The following is a 27,690-nucleotide window of genomic DNA, read 5'->3' as shown; positions in this document are numbered from 1 at the left end:
GTGTTTTAAAGTTGTGTTTTTATTGTTTGCAAAGGGAATGCTTTGACTCGTTATATTTATTAATGTATGTGTTTATTTATCCTGCCTTTTATTCTTTAGTCTGGCTTTGAGTTTGAAGACGGGGTAATGCTCGTGTTAAATACCCTTCGACTGTACAATCTGTGTTTTAAATACATTATTTATAAAAGATAAATAGGTTTTGTTGAGCCTGATTCGATTACATGTACTGTAGTCGGCAAAAGCAACATAATTAAACACGAAGCTATCACTGTACAAAATACAGGAAACGGGGGGGGGGGGCAGATTGTATTAATAAGTAACAGATCATGAGCGCCCTCTGTGGACAGTCTTGCTAATGCAGTCACACTCGCATATCCGGCCCTGTACAGTTTTCACTTCCCTGCAGGTTTAACGAGTCTGACGCATATCTGATTATTTCATTTTGGCCCGTTCCTATGGAGCATGGGTTCTTAAACTGCGGGTCGCGACCCAAAGTGGGTCCCTAAAACCTTTTTGGTGGGTCGCATCGTGCGGAAAATAAATGCAGCTTTAACATGGTCTAGAGGGCGCGTATTTGCGTTTCCCCAGAAAGTCCCAACTCACCCAGTGTGCGCGTAAGCAACCCCCGCTAATCAGAGTGCTGGAGAATATTATAAATTACTGCTGTACAGCGATCTAGGGTTTAATGAAGATTAAGCAAAAATATAACGATATCTTCTTGCGTTTCGGATTTCTAAAAGCTGTTCAGAATGCAGAGGAGCGTCTGCAGCGTATGCTTTGTGGCGATTGTGTTTTCAAATAGAAGCGTTAACAACCTGACACGACATTTGGAAAAGCATTCACAGTATGACGGGATAGCTCTCGAGTGGCCAGCTTCAGAAAGCAGTGCTTCGATAGTGGAAAAGTAAGTTCAGATGTCATTGTATTATTTTATTTAAAATGCTGTGATGGAATTTGAAAGCTCAGCAGTTTTAAACATAGCACCGGATTAAAACGAATAGCAAACTACAACCCTGTACTCAATGGCGGTTTTAGATTTTGTCAGATGCTTCTTTCTTCCATTCATAAATATAATCTCTATCAAATACAGGTTTGTAGTTTGCTATTAGTGGTTGGGTCAAAGTTTTATTAAACTACGGTCCAGCGCTACAACACATTACAGAAGCGCATTACCGCACGGAATTGTGGGCATTGTAGTTTTCTGTAGAAACGGCTCTTTTAGAAAAACATTGAAGTGGCCGAGTAATAGACACGAAGCGAAACTCAGGGAAGTTGACTCGCTGCTCCCATTAAGACCCGTTATTACTCTCTTTGACTTGAATTTTTACTTAATTTCTATTATTGGAAAAATAAAAATAAAAAAAATAAATCCACATTTTTATTTTCATTTCCAAATATGAACTGGGTCTCGAGAAGGCAGTGAGTTACTGTTTTGGGTCCTAACATAGAAACGTTTAAGAACCCACAGTATGGAGGATATTCCATGCCCAAATTCAAAATAAATAAATACAGGAATAAATAAATACATTAATTAACTAAAATAAATACATGGGCTTTTATTTATTCATTAATGTATTTATTTATTTCCCTTTTTATTTATTTATTAATTTATTTATTTCTCTTTTTCCACTTTATTTCACTCTGTCCATTTCCTTTTCTGCTTCGTTTTCATTTCGATGTGACGCGAGCTGCTGTTCTTTTTACATTTCACTGTGCCGAAACTACTACTGTCAATCACAGCCAGTGGGCGGTATCAACAACTCCATTGGCTGATGATTAGCCAATAGCGTTGATGCTGCCCGCTGACTGACCCATTAGTTGATTGTTGGCTGTGAAATTCAAAACGAGTTTGACTAAAGTTACAGTTTATCAAACAGAGCCTGTCTTGTGTTGTATTTTTTTTTCATTGAGAAATACTCATACATGTTGGTAGTGCCTCACTACTTAATTGAAAATAATTTGCAAATGAAACCCATACTTGCGAATCAAATCGATGCAAACTGTGTCTCAGAGCTGCGATATATATATTTTTCACTGTGTAAAATCATAATTATAATGTTTAGCCCCGTGTTAGTGGGGCAGGGGGGCATTTGTGTGTGTGTGTGTGTGTGTGTGTGTGTTTGTGTGTGTGTGTCGAGTTCTGGTAATTTACGATATGAGAAAAAAAAAGCCTTCTTGCGGGACCCCATCCCCCAGCTCCTAAAGTCTCTATCTGCTATGTTATTACACAACACTGTTATTATTATTATTATTATTATTATTATTATTATTATTTGTTTATTTAGCAGACACCTTTATCCAAGGCGACTTACAGAGACTAGGGTGTGTGAACTATGCATCAGCTGCAGAGTCACTTACAACTACGTCTCACCCGAAAGACGGAGCACAAGGAGGTTAAGTGACTTGCTCAGGGTCACACAATGAGTCAGTGGCTGAGGTGGGATTTGAACCGGGGACCTCCTGGTTACAAGCCCTTTTCTTTAACCAAGAGCCAATAAGAGCCAATCAAATTGTGTGAAAGCACAAAGAGGGTGGAGCTAAGTTGCATATACACTCCAGATTTAGCTGGCCAGTTAGATATTTAGCTAAATATTTAGCGTTGCTAAAAACAAAATACGTAAAAGCTTAAATCAAGGGTTTATATTTTATTTTATTTTTTCCTTGTTCCCCTTCAGTGCCACTATAGTGAACAGAAGAGAGGTGCCCCAACACGTAGCCCACATGTTTGAATTTCTTTAATATTACCGGTTAGTAACTTCCATTTATAAACCCGGTTTATATCAAGTCTTTAAGAAATCACACTGGTGGTTTTATGGTATAAAATAAAAAGTGCATTGCTTAGATGTTATTAAACTCGACTGTGTTTGACTCGATCGCCTCGACAGCGTGGAAAACAAAGCCTGGATCTGCAGCTGTGCTGTGAGCTGCATGCAGCTTGGAGAGAGAGAGAGAGAGATGTAAATACTAGTTTATTAAATATTGTGTTTAAAATAGATACCTTTTCGGAACAGACTGTTACGTATGCAAGGTATACCGATATTAAAGTACGTGATACTTATATAAAGAACATCAAATATGTAGGCTGTGTGTTTGTATCCTAATGTCCTAAAGTGAAGCCGGACTATTTTTGTAAACACAGATTGTGTTTGGAATTAAAATGCAAACGAAGTCTAACAATGAGTTTACATGGCCTATGTAAACTTACATATCTGCAGTATACGTTTCTTTTTCTAATGTCTAAACATCGGCAATTTTGAGGTGGGATAATGTAAATGAACGCTCCGAATAAGCGGCTGTCCCAATTAAACGAGAGCCAGTTGAGACGACCCGAGTCACGCTTTTTTGATTCTTAATGAAAAGAAAACGAATGAAATCACATCACATTATGATTAAATGATAAATACATCATTGAAAATACGAGTCAATGTTTTTATTATTCCTGAACAAAATGAATCGCACCTGCGATGTTGACACGCCAACTTTCTTTGCAAGAGCAGCCTGAGAAACCACAGGAGACTCCTCCTCCTCCTCCTCCCCCTCCTCGAGCTCATCGTGCTTTACTCAATGTACTCAAGTCACAGTGTAATCACACACTCCCTGCACAGCGCTGCACCACCTGTCTTGCTCTGAAAAGCGATCTCCATTCATCATTTGAAAATACTGCATCCCAGTTAAACAAAGTGTCGTCCCAATTAAACAACGTCCACAGCATTGGGAAGAACCGTCTCCCAGAGTTGTATCCCATTTCAGCAGCAATCCCAATTAGGCGGTGTGTGTGTGTGTGTGTGCGTGTGGTGGGGTTAATTTCATGAAACTTTCCTGGAGTATATAGTCTATAACTAAGAGCGCTGTGATGTGTAATAATAATGATAAACAGACAGACGAGTCTTTGAATATTTAGTGACTCCAGTGTGTAACGTGGTATGAATTTAAGATTTCTCTTGTGTGTCGGTACAGAGATGCAGACGGAGCGTGCAAAGAGGATGGACTCTGCAGGAGAAGAAGCGTCCCTGAATTCACCTGAGCTGCCCTGGAACCAGTAAGACCCCCGATCCAGTATTGTACTCCAGGGTTTCTTTTCTCTTGGCTTCAATGTGTGCCCTTCTCGTCCTGCTCTCTGCGCTGAGTTTGATGCGTCACTTTCTCCTCTTCTTGTCTTCTGTTATGTTTCAAGTTTCTTCTTGCTATTGAACTTGTTTCATTGGCACCGGATCACATCAGGCAGCCTGGGAGCAAACTGTCCCAGTGAGTGTCCGAGTCATAAATGTGCTGAACCCTGTGTTTGTGTGTTTATAACCCTCTGTGTGTGTGTGTGTTTATAACCCTGTGTGTGTGTGTCCTCTCTCTCTCTCTCTCTGTCTGTCTGTCTGTCTGTCTCTGTGTTTCTGAACCCTGGTGTATATTTCTGATATTTTTGCTCTTGTCCTGTTCAGGCTCTATTGGAAGAGAAGGACCGAGTCCAGGATCCAGTTAAGGAGGAGAGTGTGCTTCACTGGCCCTGCTGCTGCTGCTGTTACCGGGGTATTGGCAATCATCATACTGGCTGCTGGCAGTGTGAGCAGCGACAGTGAGTTTGTGACAGTCCAGAGCTCAGTGAACTGTACTGAGGGGCAGGACTGTATCCTGAGCTGCTCTTTCAACTACACAGCTGGAGGCTGGGATGAGAAGTCAGCTGTGATCTGGAGAAGAGCAGAAACGGGGCGCATCGTTCACAGTTATCATGACAACACAGACCAGCTTGCCCATCAGCTGCCTCAGTATGTGAACAGGACCAGTCTGTTTGATTCTGAGCTGCAGCACGGGAACGCTTCACTGCTGCTGAGGAGAGTCAGGGAGGAAGATGCTGGAGAATACAGGTGCTCTGTTTCCACTCCTAGACTGTACGGGTCGGGCCTGACTGAGGTAGTCGTGGTTCCGGCTCAACCCACAACAGCACCAGCTCCTGTGACAGTTTTGAGCTCTGACGGGTGGGGTTTAGGAGCACTTCTTCTTCTTCTTCTTCCTCTTCTTGCTCTTTGTGTGATTGCAGGGTGCTATGCCCGTCTGTGGATCTATAAAAACAGATGGAAATCCAACTTGGCTTCTAGTCCAGCACAGGCAGTGCCGTTATCAGCCGTGATCGAGGAGCCCAGTAAAGTCAGACCGCTCCCCTGCACTGCTCAATATACCCAGTTTAATACAAGCTCCCAAAACGAAAGTCTCTTTGAATTAGGAAACGTGATCAGTGTTGAAGAGAAATTTTAAACATCACATTGTTTCCAAGACAATTGCACTATAATCTGTACTCTCGTTGTCTTTGCACGATATCAGAACAATCCAGCAAAGAGAGACAGTAGTTTATTCAACATGACATTAACCTCTTCAGCTCCAGGATGCACATCAAAGGAAAGAGTACTTGCAGTACCAAGCCCTGCCTGCGCACGTCAAGGTTTGCCGTCTGTTCTCTGGAGTTTTTATTTTCAATCTGATCTCTTTGTATTCATGCTCTGAGGCAGGGTCAGTGTGTGTGTTTTGAAGTCGGGGAGGAGAGATGGAAATCATCAGGTGACTTTATTATCCAGTTGTGTTCCGTGCACAAATCCCTCTCTATCTGTGAAGACATTGACATTGATTAATAGCCAGTTAGCCCCTCGGCCATGATATCAAAGACCTGTAGCTTTGGCTGCAAGGTCTGGGTGTCCGAGAGGAGGAAACGAGCGAACGAGAGGAGAAAGAAACAGTCATTAAAATAACCACAGGATCAGTGAAAGCGATCTGCTCAGCCTGACCTGAGTTTTGTGTTAGTGATTTGTTTTTGGTTATCTTTTTTATTTTTCTCTGTGAGTAGTGTTTTTTTGTTCAAACCTTTTATTTTATTTTTGTGTTTGTTAAAATAAAACGGCGCGAACGCCTTTACACGCGGTCCTGCCTGAGTGTTACTCTTCCTGTGTCTGGCCTGACGTCACCACTTAGCCATCCCTGTCACACACGCTGATAAAATGAAGCAAATACAAAACAGTTGCATCGAACATGGGTTTTATTTTAATTATTATTATTTATTTTTAACATAGAAACCTAACTCCAAAACCAAGAAATTCTTAGTCTTAATTCTCTGTACTATTTTAGTATATTTTAGAAAATAGAAAAATATGCTCAACTTGTTTAATAATATAGTATGGAGATTATTTTTTGTCCTGTAAAGAAAAATCTTTTTATTAGAAAAAAAGATATATTTATTTTCCTTTGTCTGTATACATTTCTGTATTCAACCTGAAACTGAACTGAGGCCAAATAAACCATTAACCTTAAAGATGTTTTCTTTGTATAATATAATTAAGTACAATATGAACTTGGTAGCAATTTTAGTTAAAAGTTTTGACAAACAGTTTATTTCAATATTGTTTTTATTATTTGTTTATTTAGCAGACACCTTTATCCAAGGCGACTTACAGAGACTAGGGTGTGTGAACTATGCATCAGCTGCAGAGTCACTTACAATTACATCTCACCCGAAAGACGGAGCACAAGGAGGTTAAGTGACTTGCTCAGGGTCACACAGTGAGTAAGTGGCTGAGATGGGATTTGAACCAGGGACCTCCTGATTACAAGGCTGTGTCTTTAACCACTGGACCACACAGCCTCCCTGGAATTCAGTTCAACTTTATACCCTTCAACTTTATACCCAACTAGTGCATTAACACAAGCACCACCACCAGCATTTACAGTCAATATGCCCTTGCTTTTGAATTTTCATTTTAGGTTGTGGTGTAAAAACACCAACATATTCAGTTTTTCTGGTTTTAAGTTTAACTGAAATGGTGTTGAAATGTGACCTGCAGAACTACAAACCCGTTAAAATGCACACTTGTAGCAGGTAAGCAGAGGATTTTCTTGGTCAAACTAGCTAACGTTGGTAGATCTGCTGCATGCGTATTCCACCACATCAGAGGATCCTCTTCAGCAGTGATTTGTGGCAAAGCTGAACAGCGAGAGATCTCACTCCTGGTTCTGGTTTCATTGGAGTCCTCCACTTCAACACATTTCCTCTGCAGCTGCTGCTGCTTTGTGGTAATGCTCTTCAGTAGCTGACAAAGGCTACCTGGTGCCGAGCCTTCACCTGGGCTACCTTGTGCAGCATTCTCTGTTCCTGTGGGTACTTCTTGCTGGGACAATTTAACAGAAGCAGTGACTACTGCCTCATTTGCTGTGGTGGCAGTTATGTCCTCTACATTTTCAGTGAAGCTGTCCTTGAATCTGGGGTCCAGGAAACCAGCAATATCAATGAGTTTGTTGATGTTGTCTGTTGAGTACCTTGCAATCCGATCATCCTTTATGGCAGCCTTCATGTGCTTGGCCAACTCACTGTCATCAGTCTCTTCTGTGAGCTGATTGTTGGTCAAATGATGAAGGATTGGCTTCAGAGCTGATATAGTGACATGGCTTTCAGCAGCTAGAGAATCAGCAGCTAGAGGAGGTTTTCAACAGTCCAGCTTTACAGACATAAATTCCTCCCTGTCAAAGCACGTGGGAATGTGGCTGGAGCCGTGATTCGATTAATGATTAATGATTAATCAGGCTCCAGCCACAGGTTTATAAAAAGGCTGATCAGGGGTGTTAATTTAGAATGAATGCTGGTGACAGAGGTGGAGGTTTGTGTTGCTGTGTTGTCTTTGTGTCCGTCAGTTTTTGTAGACCTTTTGTTTTGGCCCTTGTGTTGTTTATTTTGTTCATGTGGTTTTTGTTTGTTTAGTGTTTTGTTTGTTTGTAATGAACGTGCTTGAAACTGCAGCTTCCTGTGTCTGAGTCTTTCCCTGCTGATAACATCCTGGGCCGCGATGCTACCCTGTCACAGGAATAGAAAAAAAATGTTTACAACATTGCATGCCTGTTTTTTTTTTAATAAGTAGTATTTATTAAGTAGTAAATGCAAGTCTGTGTTTGGTCTGTTTTTGGTTGGTTTAGAAAACACAACTTGGCTCCTTCTTGGCTGGTTCGGTTTGGTGGGGCGTTGCAAACATCATCTGGCAGCCCTGTTGAAGAGGGTGTGTGTGCCGTCATGTACCCTGCAGAAAGAGGCGTTCGCTTCTTCAACAGACTCTCCACACAAAACAGAAAAAAGAGAAATATCCTTCAAGAAAGAAAACTCTCCAATCAGCCCACAGATTTGTAGCATCCCTGGTGAGAAGTGATGGGACCAAATCGAGCACGCCAGAGTCAGAGGGGCTTCAGAACGAGACGAGGCGGGCCTTACCGGATCTCTTCTTGAGGTTCTATTGCTTAAATACTAATCCTTACTTTCTACAGCACATTTAGCACAAAAAAACCCTTACACCTCAATACCAAAGGTCCCCCTGTCAGGTGTGGCAGACATGTCTGGGTTCTGCATTCTCCAGCGCTGGACTGAACATTACAGAAGCCCTGCGTGTGTAAATAGTGTGTGTGTGTTTGTTCTGTGTTTAATGAAAGTGCAAGCAGAGTTTTCACTGCAGCTTTCCTGACTCAGAGTCTTATTCCTGAACCGGACGCTGTCGTGTCGCAGCGCACCAATATTTTATTACATGTCCAGTTTGACCACATTTTCATCAACAGATATATTATCCGTTATCTTACTTGGATAATGGATAATATATGAAAATGAGGGCTCTCACTCGATACAAATTTGATTGGTTAATTTATGGGCTTTAGTTGATTAATCGATAGGTTAATCCGTGCACATTTTTAATAAAGGTAATTATAGCGGCTGTCCTGCACAGTAAAAACTTTTTAAAAATGTATAGAATCTAAAATAAAATGGCTCCATAGGAATTTGGTCTTTTTAAAAGCATTTTTATTATTTTTTTATTTTAGTAAATGTAACACATTTTTCCAGAACAACGTCAATCCATGAAAGTTTAATAACAAAATATAATGCACAAGAACTGAGAATTTATTTTGTCTTTCATGCAGACATGATTAACCCTTATGGGCTCCTGTGGCAAAGTGGTTGTGATTATGAACCGGTGCAGAGGTGATGCAGTGCAGGAATAAACACACAGAGATTTGTAATCCGGTAAGGAAAATAGTTATTTTATTATTGTTATAATCCAGGTCTGGTGACCAAATAATAAACTCTGGTTATACACAGGGATTGCAGCTCTAAACAATAAACACAGTATCTCTCCCACAATATACAACCACGGTCCCCAGTCCTGGGTGCGTGCTGTAGTGCTCGTGGTGGGTGATACAGTTTAAAGAGTGACAAATCGTGCAGTGCTGTTCCGGGTTCAGTGCTGGCTCTTAGAGACAGCTCCAGAATGTGTTAGCCGTCTATAAACACTCAAGTAACAATTATAGACAAGACAAACAAACAAACAAACACTCACAATTCTCCAGCCCCTTTATGTGATTATGCATGACCCCTTGGTAAACGATTGCAGCTGACTCTATTGCCTGCAGCTGCTACCTCGTTTACCTTCCAGGTCAATACATTCCCCCACCGGAGTCTCGCCTTCTTCAGGCTGACTGACTTCCCGACCCAGGGAATGAACTGTCAGGCCAACCTGTCCAAAGCCTTTCCCTTTCGCTACTTAGCGCCCTCATGTGTCGAGAGGGAGATTTACAACCAGAACTCATTATATTTCCGTCACAGTGTAATGAGACTATTGGGGTGAGAATTCAAAAAGATATTGAAGATCAGGATGAGATACTGTTATGTGCTTGCTGTGATTGAGATTATAAAGAGTATGTTCTAATATGAGTCCTTGGGGGTCTCAAAACTCCTCAGATTGATTTATTCTTGTTGAAAGAGCAGGTGAAGGACAGAGGTGAATTGAGATGGGTAAATGATTGTGAAAATTATTGCAAGTTGTTTACAGACGTGTCAAAAAAATACTGGTAAGGGCAGGGTTGCAGCAGCTTCTTATATAGCGGAATTTGAGGTGGGAAAGCATTTTCATATTACAGACGCTGTGTCAATTATGACAGCAGAATTGATAGATTATATTGGCATTGCAATGGATTGTGATGTCAAGGTGAACAGAGCAGTCATCGTTTCAGATTCCTTATCGGGATCACATTCGTTCTCCAAGATTATTCATATTATTAATATTACAGGATATTAAATAAGATGGCGGTCCACCGCTAACACCTATATTTGCGCCGGCTACTTTATTAAAACCAATTAAGATTATTTTCGGGTATTATCATCGTCTATTTTTTTGTGTCTTATTATTATACTGTAAGGTAAGAACATAAGAAAGTTTACAAACGAGAGGTGGTCATTCAGCCCATCTTGCTCGTTTGGTTGTTAGTAGCTTATTGATCCCAGAATCTCATCAAGCAGCTTCTTGAAGGATTCCAAGGGTTTCAGCTTCAACAATATTACTGGGGAGTTGGTTCCAGACCCTCACAATTCTCTGTGTAAAAAAAGTGCCTCCTATTTTCTGTTCTGAATGCCCCTTTATCTAATCTCCATTTGTGACCCCTGGTCCTTGTTTCTTTTTTTTCAGGTCAAAAAAGTCCCCTGGGTCGACATTGTCTATACCTTTTATGATTTTGAATGTTTGAATTAGATCACCGCGTAGTCTTCTTTGTTCAAGACTGAATAGATTCAATTCTTTTAGCCTGTCTGCATACGACATGCCTTTTAAATCCAGGATAATTCTGGTTGCTCTTCTTTGCACTCTTTCTAGAGCAGCAATATCCTTTTTATAACGAGGTGACCAGAACTGAACACAATATTCTAGATGAGGTCTTACTAATGCATTGTAAAGTGTTAACATTACTTCCCTTGATTTAAATTCAACACTTCTTACAATATATCCGAGCATCTTGTTGGCCTTTTTTACAGCTTCCCCACATTGTCTAGATGAAGACATTTCTGAGTCAACATAAACTCCTAGGTCTTTTTCATAGTTCCCTTCTTCAATTTCAGTATCTCCCTTACGATATTTATAATGCACATTTTTATTGCCTGTGTGCAGTACCTTACACTTTTCTCTATTAAATGTCATTTGCCATGTGTCTGCCCAGTTCTGAATGCTGTCTAGATCATTTTGAATGACCTTTGCTGCTGCAACAGTGTTTGCCACTCCTCCTATTTTTGTGTCGTCTGCAAATTTAACAAGTTTGCTTACTATACCAGAATCTAAATCATTAATATAGATTAGGAATAGCAGAGGACCTAATACTGATCCCTGTGGTACACCACTGGTTACCTCGCTCCATTTTGAGGTTTCTCCTCTAATTAGTCTGTTTTCTACATGTTAACCACTCCCTAATCCATGTGCATGCATTTCCTTGAATCCCTACTGCGTTCAGTTTGAGAATTAATCTTTATAGAGTAATATATATAGAGTACACAATAGCTATACATATGCACCAAAAAATAAAAATAAAATAATACACTTCAGGTTTGTGTGTTGCAGACGTCGTGCCATTAACAAAATGCTCTGAAATCAAGAAAATGATTTGAATGAAGGGGAGTAATGCAGCAAAAAGCTTAATAATTAAACAAAAAAAGCAAGATAAAAGGTTATCGGAACAAGCAAACACGTTTTTTGTGAACTTCAATAAACCAACCTTATCGTTGGCCAGTCAAATCGTAATGCCTGAAGTTCCAAGTCCCAGGAAACATGTGTTTTGTTTTTTGTTTTCTGTTGCGTCTTTTTTAGCAGCCGCAACATTGGCTGGGTTTACATGCACATGAAAATCGACTCCCTGATTTGAAGGATGATTTAATTGCGCAGATTTCCCAGTTGAGATGATCAGATGATAAGATCAGACAAAGAAGCAAGAGCGGTAATTTATATATATAAAGATAGCAAAATGTATACTGTAAAAGAAATATTCTGTATACATAAAATATTCAAGATTTTTTAAATATTTTTTATTTACACCACATACAAAATTAAGCATAAAAAAGAATCAAAAAACATTTTTTTTGTAAAAAGTAAAATTGTAAACAATCTCAACTCGTGCGGAAAATCAATTATTTTAAGTAGTTGATAGAAATTGTATTCCTACCTATAAATACAAACAATTAAAAGGCAGGTGAGCTGAGTGCTAGAAACCAATACAAAAATGCAGAGTAAGACAGGAATCACTGTGATAAATGTGTTTTGAGGTGTGGAGAACAACAAAATAGAAATAGAAATACTGGGTGTGAGTCTGCCAAAGAAAACAAATTAAAAAAAATACATTCACAATTAAAATAAATATGTGCAATCGACATGAAAAACAAATAGTCCAATTGGAGGCCGTCTCCACAGGGCAGAATTCACCCAAAACCAATGCAAAGCTCCAAAAAGAGAAAGAAATAATGTCCTCATTGAAACTGTCCTTGCCCACGGCAGAAAAAAATAAACTCAGCTCAAGAAGTTAATTATAATCGGGATTAAAGTCTTAGATACTCTTTCTTTCCTGAGTGTTCTCTTTCTTCTTCAAAACACAGTCGATTAGAATAGGTTTCTAACAAACGCCACACCCTTCTCTCTCCACAAAAGCTGCCTCCAGGTAACTAAGAACTGCTGCAAGAAAATAGCTAAACAGGGTGTTGAGTAGAAAACACTGGATTGAATAATTACTTTGAATTTTCAGCATTTACCGCGAAACCCTTGAAACCATTGCATTTGATTCCTTTATATTTAACAGCTTTAGAATTTGTATTAGACTTGATAATAACCGAGCCAGGTTTCCTGCCACACAATGAAGTGCAGCAGGCAGCCAGCTCCTTATGCTGCACAGGTGTAGCTAATGCTACAAAATATACCAATGTAATTTTTATTAACAAAAAACTGTTACATAGAGTTATACTGTGAATATTGTTGCACATTTTTTAAGGCTTGGAAATATTTATGTCTTTACCAGTTTAAGCATTTTGAGTGTGTTGTGAGTCCACAGTATAAACTTATTTCTTCATATTTACACAGTTTCCTTATTTTCCTATTAACAGTATTTCATGAGGTTGTTTTGCAATGAAGATGCTCTGCTGGTTCATTTTCCATGGTTTGTTCATGCTTATCATTGAGGCTGAACAATGAATAAAATGTTTTGATAAAGCTAATACTTATTGCTTTTATAGTTAATTTTAAAAGCATGGTACTGCAAGTGCTCTTTCCTTTGATGTGCATCCTGGAGCTGAAGAGGTTAATGTCATGTTGAATAAACTACTGTATCTCTTTGCTGGATTGTTCTGATATCGTGCACAGACAACGAGAGTACAGATTATAGTTCAATTGTCACAGGAAACAATGTGATTTTTAAAATTTCTCTTCAATACTGGTAACATGTTCCCTAATTCAAAGTGACTATTTTGTTTTGGGAGCTTGTATTAAACTGGGGAAATTGAGCAGTGCAGGGGAGCGGTCTGACTTCACTGGGCTCCTCGATCAGGTCTGATAACGGCACTGCCTGTGCTGGACTAAAAGCCTTGTTGGACTTCCAGCTGTGACCTGCACATCCTTTATAGAGCCACAGACCAACACAGAGCCCTGCAATCAGACAAAGAAGAACTGCTCCTAAACCCCACCAGGCGTGTCGGTCAGAGCTCGGGACTGTCACATGAGCTGGTGCTGTTGTGGGTGGAGCCGAAACCACGACTACCTCAGTCAGGCCCGACCCGGACAGTCTGGGAGTGTTAACAGAGCACCTGTATTTCCCAGCGTCTCCCTCCCTGACTCTCCTCATCAGTAGTGAAGCGTTCCCGCGCTGCAGCTCAGAATCAAACAGGCTGGTCCTGTTCACATATTGAGGGAGCTGATCGGCAAGCAGGTCTGTGTTGTTGCGGATCCTGTGAACGATGTGGTCCGTTTCTGCTCTTCTCCAGATCACAGCTGACTTCTCATCCCAGCCTCCAGCTGTGTAGTTGAAGGTGCAGCTCAGGATACAGTCCTGCCCCTCCGTACACTTCACTGAGCTCGGGACTTTCACAAACTCACTGTCGCTGCTCACACTGCCAGCAGCCAGTATGAGGATTGCCAATACCCCGGTAACAGCAGCAGCAGCAGGGCCAGTGAAGAACACTCTCCACCTTAACTGGATCCTGGACTCGGTCCTTGTCTTCAAATAGAGCCTGAACAGGAGAAGAGACAAAAGTTCAGAAACACACACCAGGGTTGAAAAACACAGACAGACCAACAGACAGACAGACAAACAACCCCCCCCCCCCCCCCCCCCCCACACACAGTATAAAAATGACACAGAACAGAAGACAAGAAGAGGAGAAAGTGACGCATCAAACTCAGCGCAGAGAGCAGGACGAGAAGGGCACACATTGAAGCCAAGAGAAAAGAAACCCTGGAGTACAATACTGGATCGGGGGTCTTACTGGTTCCAGGGCAGCTCAGGTGAATTCAGGGACGCTTCTTCTCCTGCAGAGTCCATCCTCTTTGCACGCTCCGTCTGCATCTCTGTACCGACACACAAGAGAAATCTTAAATTCATACCACGTTACACACTGGAGTCACTAAATATTCAAAGACTCCTCTGTCTGTTTATCATTATTATTACACCTCACAGCACTCTTAGTTATAGACTATATGCTCCAGGAAAGTTTCATGAAATTAACCCCACAAGGAAAGGGCCATTATGAACGCCTAGAGATTCACAACCAGAAAAACTACACTTCCCATGAGCCTCTCTTGCAGGTTCACTTCAGCTACAGAAGGCACAGGGTCTCCCTCCCATTTCTCCATAAGGACTCAGAGCCTAAAATAGTGTATAGCAACACCATTAAAGTGTAGTTTATGACTATTACACGTGGAGTTTGTACAATATATATAATATATATATATATATATATATATATATATATATATATATATATATATATATATATATATATATATATATATGTATATATATATATATTTATTCACTTACCTAAAAAAAGGTTTGAATACTGTAAGTAACTTAAACATAACTACTTTGAGAGAGTAAACTATCCTGCTGCAGATTTTAATTGAGATATTGAAACTTGAGACAGTCCATTATAAATATACTGTATCGGTTGAAATGATCTTCCTCAGACACTGCTAACATTGCAAGTGTCATTGCTTGGTTTAGAAGCTTGGTTTAGAGTACAGGGAAAGCCGCATGAATTTCCGGAAGGAAGTCAGAGTGCAGATTCACACTGTGAGAGGTATGACACAGGCCAGGTTTTTGGGATGGAACCGCATAACAGTCTCGCGTTTTGATTGGTCCATGTCTGTCACATGAATATGTCGTCACATGAGTGGAAAAGCTTGCAGGCATTTTTAACATTGTGATCAGAGAGAGAGAGTGATCTGCTTTCCACAACCTTACCATTAAAATATAATGTGGTATTACGCTGTACTGATATAACAAACTATGGGTAATTGCTTTATATAAATTATCATGTTATGCACGAATGTAAGAATTGGCTTTCTGTGGTGGTGTACTTTTTTCTTTCAAGTAGCATATATATATATATATATAATCGTTTTTGCGATATATTTTAATATAAAATGTATACACTATTGCAGTTTTGTTAGAGGATACATTAGTTTATCTCTAATGTAATCACAGTTTTACATATAGACTGCCCCTGTTTTCATTTACATTGCAAATTCTGGGCCGCTTTGGTTTGCAGATAACGTCCCAAATTCTGGGCTGCTCTGGTTTTTAGATAACGTCCCGAATTCTGCATTTTCGAATTCAGGCCAGTTTTTGAGATATTCTGCTCAGCTGACAGCCGAGTTTCTAGTCATGCATGCACAGTTTACCATAAACTGGACCGTTAATTCATTTAAGAGTAACCCTTAGTACATGAATCAAACTTAATGTATTTTTACTCCCCCCAGAAAACATTTAGGAACATGGTATACCAAAAAAAGGACATCTCATTTGCTTATGTAATGTCCATCAATATATAGTGAGGCGTAGGGGTTTATCAGAACTTCTGGGTTTAAGAGACCAGTGCCCTTCAACAACTTCAAATAAATCCGATTGTATTGTATTAGTCAACATTTCCCTTATCTATTCCTGATAGTTTATACTGTAGGTCAGGGGTTTTCAACCTTTTTTCAAACTGTACCCCTTCTATCTGGAGGTTTCAGCTCGAGTACCCCTTTACAATTTTCGCTCAACTGAACGGTACCTCAGTTACAATAAAATGGAGAATAATCTGATGACCCCCCCCCCCCCCCCCCCCTGTTTATTTAATAAATTTGGGTGACAAACTGCTGGTTTAGGACAGAACAACAAACAGTAGGCTTAATTCTTAAAACTTTTAACTACAAGTATGTGGATGCACAGAATTAAAAAGACAAGTATTGGGTTAGGAGCACACCTATTTTTTTGTAACTTTGACGGCCTTTTTTAAATTTTGACAGCCTTTTGTAAAAGTGTGAAGGCCTTTTGATACCCAGCATACACTGCAATACCCAGCAAAGTTATACACTGATATTCTGATAGGACAGCGATTCAAATGAAGTTTGTAATTAGTTGTGTTCCTCAAATACACAGTAAAAAGTGATATTTATAGGGTATACAGTTATACAGCGATACAGTGGTTTCGGACATCTAAGAACAGGTACTGCGAGCATCTGGATTCATACCCAGAGGTACTCTGTAGCCTCCTGGGACATTCACAGCTTGTTTGACACCCTCTTGTAGTTGCCCGTTTCTGCATATAAAGCAAAATGCTGTTTGTCAATCTCTCTTTTTTCTTATAAATCAGTCTTTGCAGGAATCATTCCAAAAAGACTTGAATCAGTTAGGGATTACCAGTCTGACACTACAGGCCTTTAAATTGCAGTACCAATTTGCAAGTTGCTAAGTGGTTGCGTTCCTCAAATTTGCACTGCAAAGTGATATTTTAAAGAATAGGGTATAGAGTGCTTTTTTTCGCCTCTGCTTGCTTTTGGTGCAAAACTATGCTCCGATACACTCAAGCTGATACTGTGATCACAAAACACTTGGAATGGACTTAAATTGGTGCTTCTGTTGCATAAATACACTACAAAATGTGCACATTTCAGGTCTTATATATAATGGACATTTTTTGTATGTATTTTGCTATAGGAAATCGGGGGGGGGGGGGGGGGGGGGGGGCGGGGTGGTGTCCTCCTGTCGTACCCCATGAGTCCACAAATCCTGGGCCAACAAGCTCGCTAGTACTCTCTTTAGATGCACAACAGTCTTAGCTAAAGAAAATGGGCTTCTTCGAGTTCGTACGACCCACGACCGCCATTGGCCGAGCCTTACCCCGATGGTGTTTTTATAATGGGATTTGCCATAGGGAAGGGGGTGTTCTCTTATCGTACCCGTATCTCCACGACCCCTGGGCCAACGAACTCAGAAGGGCACTCTTTGCGTTCACAAGATTCTTAGCTAAAGAAAGACATCGGCCACGGGTTCATACGCCACCCCACCGCCAGATGGTGGGCGTTGCCCCAAAGGGGTTTTATAATGGGATTTCCAATAGACATTTTTCAGGGTGCTATATCTCGGGTTCCGGGGGTCCCCGAGACTTGAAAATCGGTACAGAGGTCCACCTCCAAGCGACGTGTCCCCAGCTAGAAAGGACACCAGTTTAGACTTTTTTTTGCCAACCTGGTGCTCAAAAGCTTTTGGAAATGCAACCTTGACATGCCATCATGCTGAAAATGTGTAAATTTGTTGAAAATGTACCATTTGAAAACGGATGGCTCCCTGTGAAAGAGGGCCCCCAGACATTACCCTAGGAAGTTCAACCCGATTTCTAGGCCCCAGGGTCATGGAGAGATGACCCCGAAAAGGGTAGTTTTTGGACATTTTTGACAGGGCGTATCTCGGGTTCTGTGGGGGTTAGGAACTTGATTTTTTTTTTGTGGCGGGGCCCCATGGGGCCCCACACAAGGAGTCACCATTTTCATGGTTCAGATGCCAGGACGGCTTGGTAAAGTGAATTTTTTCGTCATGACATGAGTTTTTCGGTGAACCACCACACCGTTTTAGGGGGTGGTTTGGGGTGCTCCCCTGAGTCTATATCACTTTGAATGGTGGTTCTACGTGCTCGGGTTCGAGAGATATGCCTGAAATGTGTTTTTCAACCCTGCCATAGACATGAATGAGGCTGAACGCCCTGAAAATATTTTTTGCAAATAATTGCTACAAAACTGGGCATATTACATTTAGGCTGGATTAGAACCCTTCGAACGGTGGTTGTAGGTGCTCTGGTTCGAGAGATATGCCTGAAAATGTGTTTTATAACACTGCCATAGACATGAATGGGGCTGAATACCCGAAAATATATTTTGCAAAGAATTGCTACGGTGTGCATGTAGGGGTTGCATGGTGGTGTGTGCATGCAGGGGTTGCATGGTGGTGTGTGCATGCAGGGGTTGCATGGTGGTGTGTGCATGTAGGGGTTGCATGGTGGTGTGTGCATGTAGGGGTTGCATGGTGGTGTGTGCATGTAGGGGTTGCATGGTGGTGTGTGCGTGCTGGGGTTGCATGGTGGTGTGTGCGTGCAGGGGTTGCATGGTGGTGTGTGCATGTAGGGGTTGCATGGTGGTGTGTGCGTGCCGGGGTTGCATGGTGGTGTGTGCATGTAGGGGTTGCATGGTGGTGTGCATGTAGGGGTTGCATGGTGGTGTGTGTGTGCAGGGGTTGCATGGTGGTGTGTGCGTGCTGGGGTTGCATGGTGGTGTGTGCGTGCAGGGGTTGCATGGTGGTGTGTGCGTGTAGGGGTTGCATGGTGGTGTCTGCGTGTAGGGGTCTTATGGTGGTGTGTGCATGCAGGGGTTGCATGGTGGTGTATGCATGTAGGGGTTGCATGGTGGTGTGTGTGTGCTGGGGTTGCATGGTGGTGTGTGTGTGCAGGGGTTGCATGGTGGTGTGTGCGTGCAGGGGTTGCATGGTGGTGTGCATGTAGGGGTCTTATGGTGGTGTGTGCGTGCAGGGGTTGCATGGTGGTGTGTGCGTGCAGGGGTTGCATGGTGGTGTGTGCGTGCAGGGTTGCATGGTGGTACACGTGTGTGGAGGGGAATTGGAGTTCAGGTTTTGCGCAAAAGAGGGGCGGGAAAAAGACTGGGAAGGGTAGGGTAAAAGAAAAATTACTGCAATCATTTATTTTCACTTTTGACTCCCAGTCTCCTTTCCCTCACTTTATGATTTTATTTTGTGATTATTTATTTATTGTCAAAATAAACGGCCTTCATCTACTCACAGTTGCAATCTCATTTCTGTCCAAAAAGAACCTGAAACACTTCAATATATTGATGGACGTTACATAAGAAAATGAGATGTCCTTTTTTCGGAATACCATGTTCCTTCCCAAAAATGTGTTTTAATATTAGCCTTTAATAAAGGAAAACGACTGCTTTAATTAATTTTCATGTATCTATTTCAGTGCAATGTAGTTTCTTCATGTAATAAGAAATACGTTTTTTTAACATTTACATTTTATTTCTGTTTTTTTCATTAAAAAAAAAAAAAAAAGATTTCTGGGGAGAGTAAAAAATACATTAACTTTGATTCATGTACTAAGGGTTACTCTCAAATGAATCCACGATCCAGTTTATGGTAAACTGCATGGATGACTTAGAAACTCGGCTGTCAGCTGAGTCCCCAAAACTGGGCTGAATTCGAAAATGCTTATCTAAAAACCAAGGCGGCCCAGAATTTGGGACGTTATCTAAAAACCAAAGCGGTCCAGAATTTGGGACGTTATCTAAAAAACAAAGCGGTCCAGAATTTGGGACGTTATCTGCAAACCAAATCGGCCCAGAATTTGGGACATTATCTAAAAAGCAAAGCGGCCCAGAATTTGCGATGTAAATGAAAACAGGGGCGGTCTATATGTAAAACTGTGATTACATTAGAGATAAACTAATGTATCCTCTTACAAAACTGCAATAGTAACATTTTATATTAAAATATATCGCAAAAACGATTATAGATATATGCTACTTGAAAGAAAAAAGTACACCACCACAGAAAGCCAATTCTTACATTCGTGCATAACATGATAATTCATATAAAGTAATCACCCATAGTTTGTTATATCAGTACAGCGTAATACCACATTATATTTTAATGGAAAGGTTGTGGGAAGCAGATCTCTCACTCTCTCTGATCACAATGTTAAAAATGCCTGCACGCTTTTCCACTCGTGTGACGACGTATTCATGTGACAGACATGGACCAATCAAAACGCGAGACTGTTATGCGGTTCCATCCCAGAAACCGGGTCTGGGTCATACCTCGAAAGAATGTTAAACAATATAGTTGATAGAAGATATATATTATATAATTAAATAGTAATTACCTGAGCTCAATCTTGAGTGGTCTGTCTCAATCGCCTCAGTCTCTGGCACTCGCGAGCTTCTGGTGTTATGAAAATTGGAACCGGAAACTCACGCGCCGTGTGTGAAGCACGAGCCGGTCTGCTGAACACTCGGAGCGTTTAGAGGCACGAGCCGCTTTAAACACCGGTGTATATTCTGACATGAGACCAGAAAGGAAATGCTGGACATGGCTATAGCAGTTTATTCGTACATGTTTCTTAGGAAATACACACATATCTTTGCTAATAACAAGGGCAGCAGTGTGGAGTAGTGGTTAGGGATCTGGACTCTTGACCGGAGGGTCGTGGGTTCAATCCCAGCTGGGGGACACTGCTGCTGTACCCTTGAGCAAGGTACTTTACCTAGATTGCTCCAGTAAAAACCCAACTGTATAAATGGGTAATTGTATGTAAAAAATAATGTGATATCTTGTAACAATTGTAAGTCACTCTGGATAAGGGCGTCTGCTAAGAAATAAATAATAATAATAATAACATTAGATTGGTGTTATAGGGCTATTAATTGAATAATATAATTAGGTTCTAAAACATAATGGAAATGATTAACCATACCATCACTTTGCTAACCACATTTATTGCTTTATTGTAATTCAATTATTATTTTAATTGGATGCAGGTCAACCAAGCTTCTTTTACAATACATATTTTGTCCTCCAGCTACTTTCTCTTAGGTCTTCAGGTAGTATTGTACATGACTTCTGAAAAGATAAACACAGCTGTTTAAGAGTAGAACACATGAGCTGCACAGTTAAGCACTTGCTGTTCCATTTATAAACCCGTCACACGTTCCCTGGCTTTAGAGTGTACAATATTTTTCCCACCTGAAAATGAAGATTGTCTTTTACTATTATTTATTTCTTAGCAGACGCCCTTATCCAGGACGACTTACAATTGTACAAGATATCACATTATTTTTACATACAATTACCCATTTATACAGTTGGGTTTTTACTGCAATCTAGGTAAAGTACCTTGCTCAAGGGTAGAGCAGCAGTGTCCCCCCCACCTGGGATTGAACCCACGACCCTCCGGTCAAGAGTCCAGAGCTCTAACCACTACTCCACACTGCACCCTTGAGCAAGGTACTTTACCTAGATTGCTCCAGTAAAAACCCAACTGTATAAATGGGGAATTGTATGTAAAAATAATGTGATCTTGTAATCTTGTAACAATTGTAAGTCACCCTGAATAAGGGCGTCTGCTAAGAAATAAATAATAATGAGGTGTCAGTTTGAATTATGGCCTTAACGTCGCCTCATATAACGGGACCGGAAAATTAGCTTGAAAATTCCTAAATTTGTGAGGACTTCTCATTGAATTCTAATTAGACAAAACTGCACACAGGGTGAAAGTCGACAACAAACTAAATATTTTTGCACTTTTTTTTGAAGGCATATTTCGTTCTACAAAGGTGTTTTACAAAGTCCGCACAACGTCGTTTCTTCAAGAGATACTATCTTTGTGGAGACATTTTCTCAAATGTTGTCCCCACATTGATATTAATACATAGACTTTATGATGCACAATTAGTTCATTCTATATAGAGGGGGATGCAACGCGTCTGGCCGGAGCTGTATATTGTATTCTCGGAGGATTTATGAAACCTAAACATGTGGATCGAGAGCTCTTATTATTCATCCAAATATCAGCATTTCATTTCTCGTTCATTATAGTGACACTCTCCGCTCGCTCCTCCCTCCTCTCAACTCCTGTTACGATGGCACTGATAGAGTGAAAGTGAAAAAGTGTTTTCGCACAGAAATGCCTCTCGTTTGCCTAGCTAAAAACAAGAAAACCGACCTTTTGAGCCACTCCCGAAAAGAACAAAACCTTTGAACGACTGAGGCAACGAGAAGCACGAGAAAGGTACAGAGAGAGAGAGAGAGAGAGAGAGAGAGAGAGAGACAGAGAGAGAGAGAGAGAGAGAGAGAGAGAGAGAGAGAGAGAGAGAGAGAGAGAGGGAGAGAGAGAGAGGGGGGGGGGGGCAGTTTGTGATAGTTGAACTGAAATACTCATTTCTAAACCGCCAATGAGATGCATGTTGAATATATTATTGGTGTTCTGAAATAGACAGAGATTTATTTATTTTTTGTCACTAACCAGGTCCGGTTTCTGTGCAACTTGCCACCCAATATAAAGTGAAAGTCTATGGCGACACGACGCCAATCACGTAATTATTATTATTATTATTATTATTATTATTATTATTATTATTATTATTATTATTATTATTATTATTATTAGCATGCTTTTGATTCAGCTTGTATTGTGCCATTGTTCTGTGTGCTCGTATGTAACCTGGTTTCTGTTTTGAAAATGGTCTGAACCATGTACAGAACTTTCAATTGGGTTTCTCCGCGGTATGTGGGATTTTGAAATTACCTTTTTAGGTTTACATTTGGTCAATACACTAAGCACTCCAGCAGCTCCAGCTGTGGCAGCGACAAACGGAGTATAAAACAGTGACAGGATTTACAGAACAATCACTTCACACCGGCGCAATACCGCTTTGTATCATTATGCTAACAGAGTCACCACTGGGAAGAGTAACGGGATCCTGAAACCCAAAATCAAAGAACAACACAAGCAAATCGAGTGCGTGAATAATTCCCATACATGAAAACAGAATCCATTATACTACTCCGCGATACAATATAAATACACAAATGAAACAACGCGAGTGTAGAATTTTAAACACACAATAAGAATGTAAAGCAAAGAGAAGAACCCGAATTTAAATGTGACTGTGGCTGTAAAATACATCGCCGGAAGCGACTCCCAGCACTCGCGATAGTATGGAGGATAATTTGTGCCAAAACTAAAAAATAAAACAATTAAAAAATAAAATACGAAATAAATAATTAAATAAATAAAAAACGAAATAAATACATAAATAAGTAGAAACTGAAATATATTTAATAATTTATCTATTTCTTTATTATTATTATTATTATTATTATTATTATTTATTTCTTAGCAGACGCCCTTATCCAGGGCGACTTACAATCATAAGCAAATACATTTCAAGTGTTACAATACAAGTAATACAATAAGAGCAAGAAATACAATAACTTTTGTTCAAGCAAAGTACAAGTGTGACAAACCAAAATTCAATAATACAGCAGATAATAGTGATAGTTACATCAGGATATGATTAAATAGTGATAGTTACATCAGGATGTGATTAAATACAAAGTACTACAGATTAAACACTTGGCAGATTACAGTATTCTGAAGTACAGGATTAAATGCAGTAAAATAGGGGGCAGATAAGAGCAAAATAAAGCACATTTACATGAAGGGTGATAGTGTCCCAGGATACAAACAGAGTTCTACAGGTGCTCTTTGAAGAGGTGAATCTTAAGGAGGCGCCGGAATGTGGTCAGGGACTGGGCAGTCCTGACATCTGTAGGAAGGTCATTCCACCACTGCGGAGCAAGGGTGGAGAAGGAGCGGGCTTTGGAGGCAGTGGAGCATAGCGGAGGTAGAGCTAGTCTTCTAGTGCAGGCGGAGCGGAGAGGTCGAGTGGGGGTGTAGGGAGAGATGAGGGTCTGGAGGTAGCTGGGTGCAGTCTGGTCAAGGCATCTGTAGGCTAGTACAAGAGTCTTGAACTGGATGCGAGCGGTGATCGGGAGCCAGTGGAGCGAGCGGAGTAGTGGAGTAGCGTGGGCGAAGCGAGGCAGAGAGAACACCAGGCGGGCAGCAGAGTTCTGGATGAGCTGGAGCGGACGGGTGGCGGACGCAGGGAGGCCAGCCAGGAGGGAGTTGCAGTAGTCTAGGCGGGAGAGTACCAGGGCCTGGACCAGGAGCTGGGTAGCATAGTTGGTGAGGAAGGGTCGGATTCTTCGGATGTTGCTCAGGAAGAATCGGCAAGTGCGTGCCAGAGTGGAGATGTGCTGGGAATAAGAGAGGCAGGGGTCCAGGGTGACTCCAAGGTTCTTAGCTGAGGAAGAGGGAGAGAGTGTAGTAGATTCCAGAGGAACAGAGATAGAGAGATCAGAGGAGGGGGAGGAGGAGGGAAAGAAAAGGAGGTCAGATTTAGAGAGGTTGAGTTTGAGGTGATGCGAGTGCATCCAGGAGGAAATAGCAGACAGACAGGTAGAGATACGGGAGGAGATGGTGGAGTCAGAGGTGGGGAAGGAGAGGAAAATCTGAGCATCATCAGCATAGAAATGGTACGAGAAACCATAGGATGCAATGAGGGGGCCCAGGGAGCGGGTGTAGAGAGAGAACAGGAGAGGACCCAAGACTGACCCTTGGGGGACTCCAGTTAAGAGAGGGTGAGGTGTGGAGGTTGCTCCACGCCAGGTTACCTGGTAAGTGCGGTTGGAGAGGTAGGAGGAGAACCAGGCCAGAGCAGTGCCAGAGATCCCCAGGTCAGCAAGAGATGATAGTAGAATAGAGTGATCAACAGTGTCAAAGGCAGCAGAGAGGTCGAGGAGAATTAGGGCAGAGGAGAGAGAGGCAGCTCGGGCACACTTAAGTGAGTTGGTGACAGACAGGAGGGCGGTTTCAGTGGAGTGAGCAGAGTGGAAGCCAGATTGGAGAGGGTCAAGCAGAGAGTGGTTGGACAGGAAAGCAGAGAGCTGGCGGTGTACAGTCCGCTCGAGGATTTTGGAGAGGAAGGGTAGGAGGGAGACAGGACGGTAGCTCTGGAGGGAGGTGGGGTCGAGAGTAGGTTTTTTGAGGAGGGGAGTGATAGAGGCTTTTTTGAAGGCAGAGGGAAAGATACCAGAAAGTAGAGAGGTGTTGAGGAGGGAGGAGACGAAGGGGAGTAGAGCAGGAGCAGCAGCTTGAAAGAGGTATTTATTTCGTTTTTTATTTCTTTATTTATTTCGTCTTTTCATTTTGGCACAATCTTTTCGAGCTACCGTCAATCATGCTCGATGGGCGGGACAATAGGTGAATCGGTGATCTTCTAACTTTGCCTGGTAGTGGTGCGGAGCAGTGATGGGCAGTTCTCGATTCTTTTTAGTGTCTCGATTCATTTGATTCAGTTCAGTTTGGTGAATCGATTCATTTCATTCAATTGATTCACTGATTCAATGACACAAAACCAATCAATGTAGACCGCATTAAGATTGTTTACGTAGGTTTATTTGAACCAGAAAGAACGAGACGAACTGCACATCACAAAAGCTAGGGAGAATCTATTTTTGGTTGACTGGGTTCATAAACATTAAATATAGTTTGACAAAAAATAATAATATATATTTACAATCCTAGAGATAACATAACAGTTTGAACCATTAGCATTGTTTAGCCATCAGTATCAATCTAATTTAATTTCATCTTTTAAAAAAGTCAGTTGCATTTCTTATGTGTTTTTTTTTCTATACATTTGGAGTCACTCATTGTTTTTTACAACAACAACAATGAGAGGCTCGAGCGAGTGGTATTTGTGGAACTAATTCGTGGTATTTATTCAGCACAGAGTAAAACGCTGTTTGCCTAATTCCTCTTCTATCCAGTAAACCTTTAGGGATTAGTCATGTGATCAATCACACGTTGAAGCACACCCATAACCGCAGCATGTACATTTGATATAAACAAAGTTTAAATGTGTATATGTTTAGTATTTACCACAGTAAAATAACATTTAGAAAATGTATATTTAATAATGTAAAATATAATAGACGTTTAAGAACGTCATCCGTTAGAATGTGCAATATCCTCCTAAAAGGTTGTTGTATCGTAGCTGATACTACGTGTCACCTTGTGGACTAAGAGGAATCGCCGTCATTATTGAATTATAAAATATTTATCCGTAGTTGTAAATCGTCATGTAATCTTTGTAATCACAATATGTAATCACAAGTTATATAATTAAGCCTTGGGTACAATAACGTTACAATAGCAGTAGATGTTTGTATTTATTTATTTTGGAAATTAGGTGTATATCTCTATTATTATTATTATTATTATTATTATTATTATTATTATTATTATTTAGTAATTTGGCTGACTTTACTCAAGATGACTTAGAAGTATTAATCATAATTTGTGCAAAATAGTTAACTATAGATATGATTAATTTTGTATGTGTATAAAAAATACCAAACACACAGAGGCTACAACTAGTAGTGATTCATTTTATTATTTATTTGTTTGGCAGACTTACACAAGGTTACGTACATAGTAAACTAAGAAGAACTATAATTAATTATGGTGCACAAGCTTATAATCTGATTTGCTGACAGCGTGAAGCAGCTCTCTAGAAAGTACACACCGTCTGGATCATAGCTATGGTCTGGAGGATGTAACTGACGCCATTTTGGCTCACACAGAGTTCTTATCATGCACTAAGTAAGCGGGAATTTGGATCCAACATGGCACATACGGTCTTCAGTTTCATAACACTCAATGAGTTGAGAGACAACCCAGTTTCCTTGTTACAACGAACAAATCAGCCAGACTCGAGAGGTAAAGAATCACTTCATGAGTTTTGATAGGCTGGTAACTCGTCTCCATGTTAACAGACTCCTGTCTAATGCGCAACTCAACACAATCGTTCTACGTTTTTAACTGAAACTACAAGTCTACAAGCTGTGCTATGGAGCAAGTTCCCATGCTGTTTGCAATGCACTCTGGGAGTTGTAGTCTATGCTGTGTCTCAAGTCAACCGCTCTCTAGTTTGGATAGAAAAGGGGGTGGAACTCAAGGCTTTGCTTGTGATCATTTTCAGTGCTGATGGCTATAACCAGCCCACATATATTATAACACTGCATTGGGATTGAGAAACATGATGGTAGAGAAGTCTTTTGAATTCAGAAGTGCCGGTACTGTGTTACACACCCCTAAACTGAGAAAAAAATAAATCCTGCTATTAGTAATGTTTAAACGCTTGAACGTGACTTATGTTTTGGGTGGGTGGCTGGAGGCGCAGCTCTGTCCAACCCACAGGAAAAGTGCAAACAAGAAGAATTCTAGTGCCACAAATCACTCAAATAAATAAAGATATAAGCCTTGTGTAGGTAAAATAATCAAATAAACCACCAAAACTCAACCAGATAATTAAGAACAATAACAAAGGAAACACAAAATACTATTACTAATCTATTACTAATCAATAAAGTGCACTGTGAATTTGTCAGGGGTGCAGTACCAGCCCAAGCCACCGGAGGAGCAACCTGCAAAGGATCTGACACAGCTGCAGTAAATTAGGTTTATACTTTAAACTGTAGTTTTAGAAATTACATCTATTCTATTATTAAAACAGTACACAACGTTTAATGAACAAAAACAATAAACAGGCAAGATAGTTAAAAGCCCATGTTCTAATAAAATACAGCAACAAATACACAATTAAATCAATAAAAAAAAGGACCGAGAGTGAGGAATCGCAAGGACATCGGGCTTCAAACAGCAATTACACAGCCCCCACACAAACAGCAATTACACAGACCCCACACAAACAGGTC

General features: G+C 40.7%; 1 protein-coding gene across 3 annotated transcripts in view; it reads left to right on the top strand.

Moving 5' to 3' along the window:
• Nucleotides 1-27,690, top strand: part of LOC117398790 (CD276 antigen-like) — a 165,208-nt gene that overhangs the window by 162 nt on the left and 137,356 nt on the right. Inside the window, exons 1-3 of one of the 3 annotated variants that reach the window (XM_059012350.1) lie at nt 2-904; nt 3,958-4,039; nt 4,434-5,901. In XM_059012350.1, coding sequence (XP_058868333.1) covers nt 3,960-4,039; nt 4,434-5,244 — 891 coding nt within the window. In that variant the 5' untranslated portion in view covers nt 2-904; nt 3,958-3,959 and the 3' untranslated portion in view covers nt 5,245-5,901. Of the gene's footprint in view, nt 1; nt 905-2,675; nt 2,701-3,957; nt 4,040-4,433; nt 5,902-27,690 lie in introns of those variants that run through there. The other 2 variants (XM_059012349.1, XM_059012351.1) reach the window with 2 other exon arrangements.

Source organism: Acipenser ruthenus, chromosome 44, assembly GCF_902713425.1.
Source record: "Acipenser ruthenus chromosome 44, fAciRut3.2 maternal haplotype, whole genome shotgun sequence".
Classification (NCBI taxonomy): Eukaryota; Metazoa; Chordata; class Actinopteri; order Acipenseriformes; family Acipenseridae; genus Acipenser; species Acipenser ruthenus.
The sequence above is the reverse complement of the archived record's forward strand: the minus strand, read 5'-3'. Positions and strand labels throughout refer to the sequence as shown.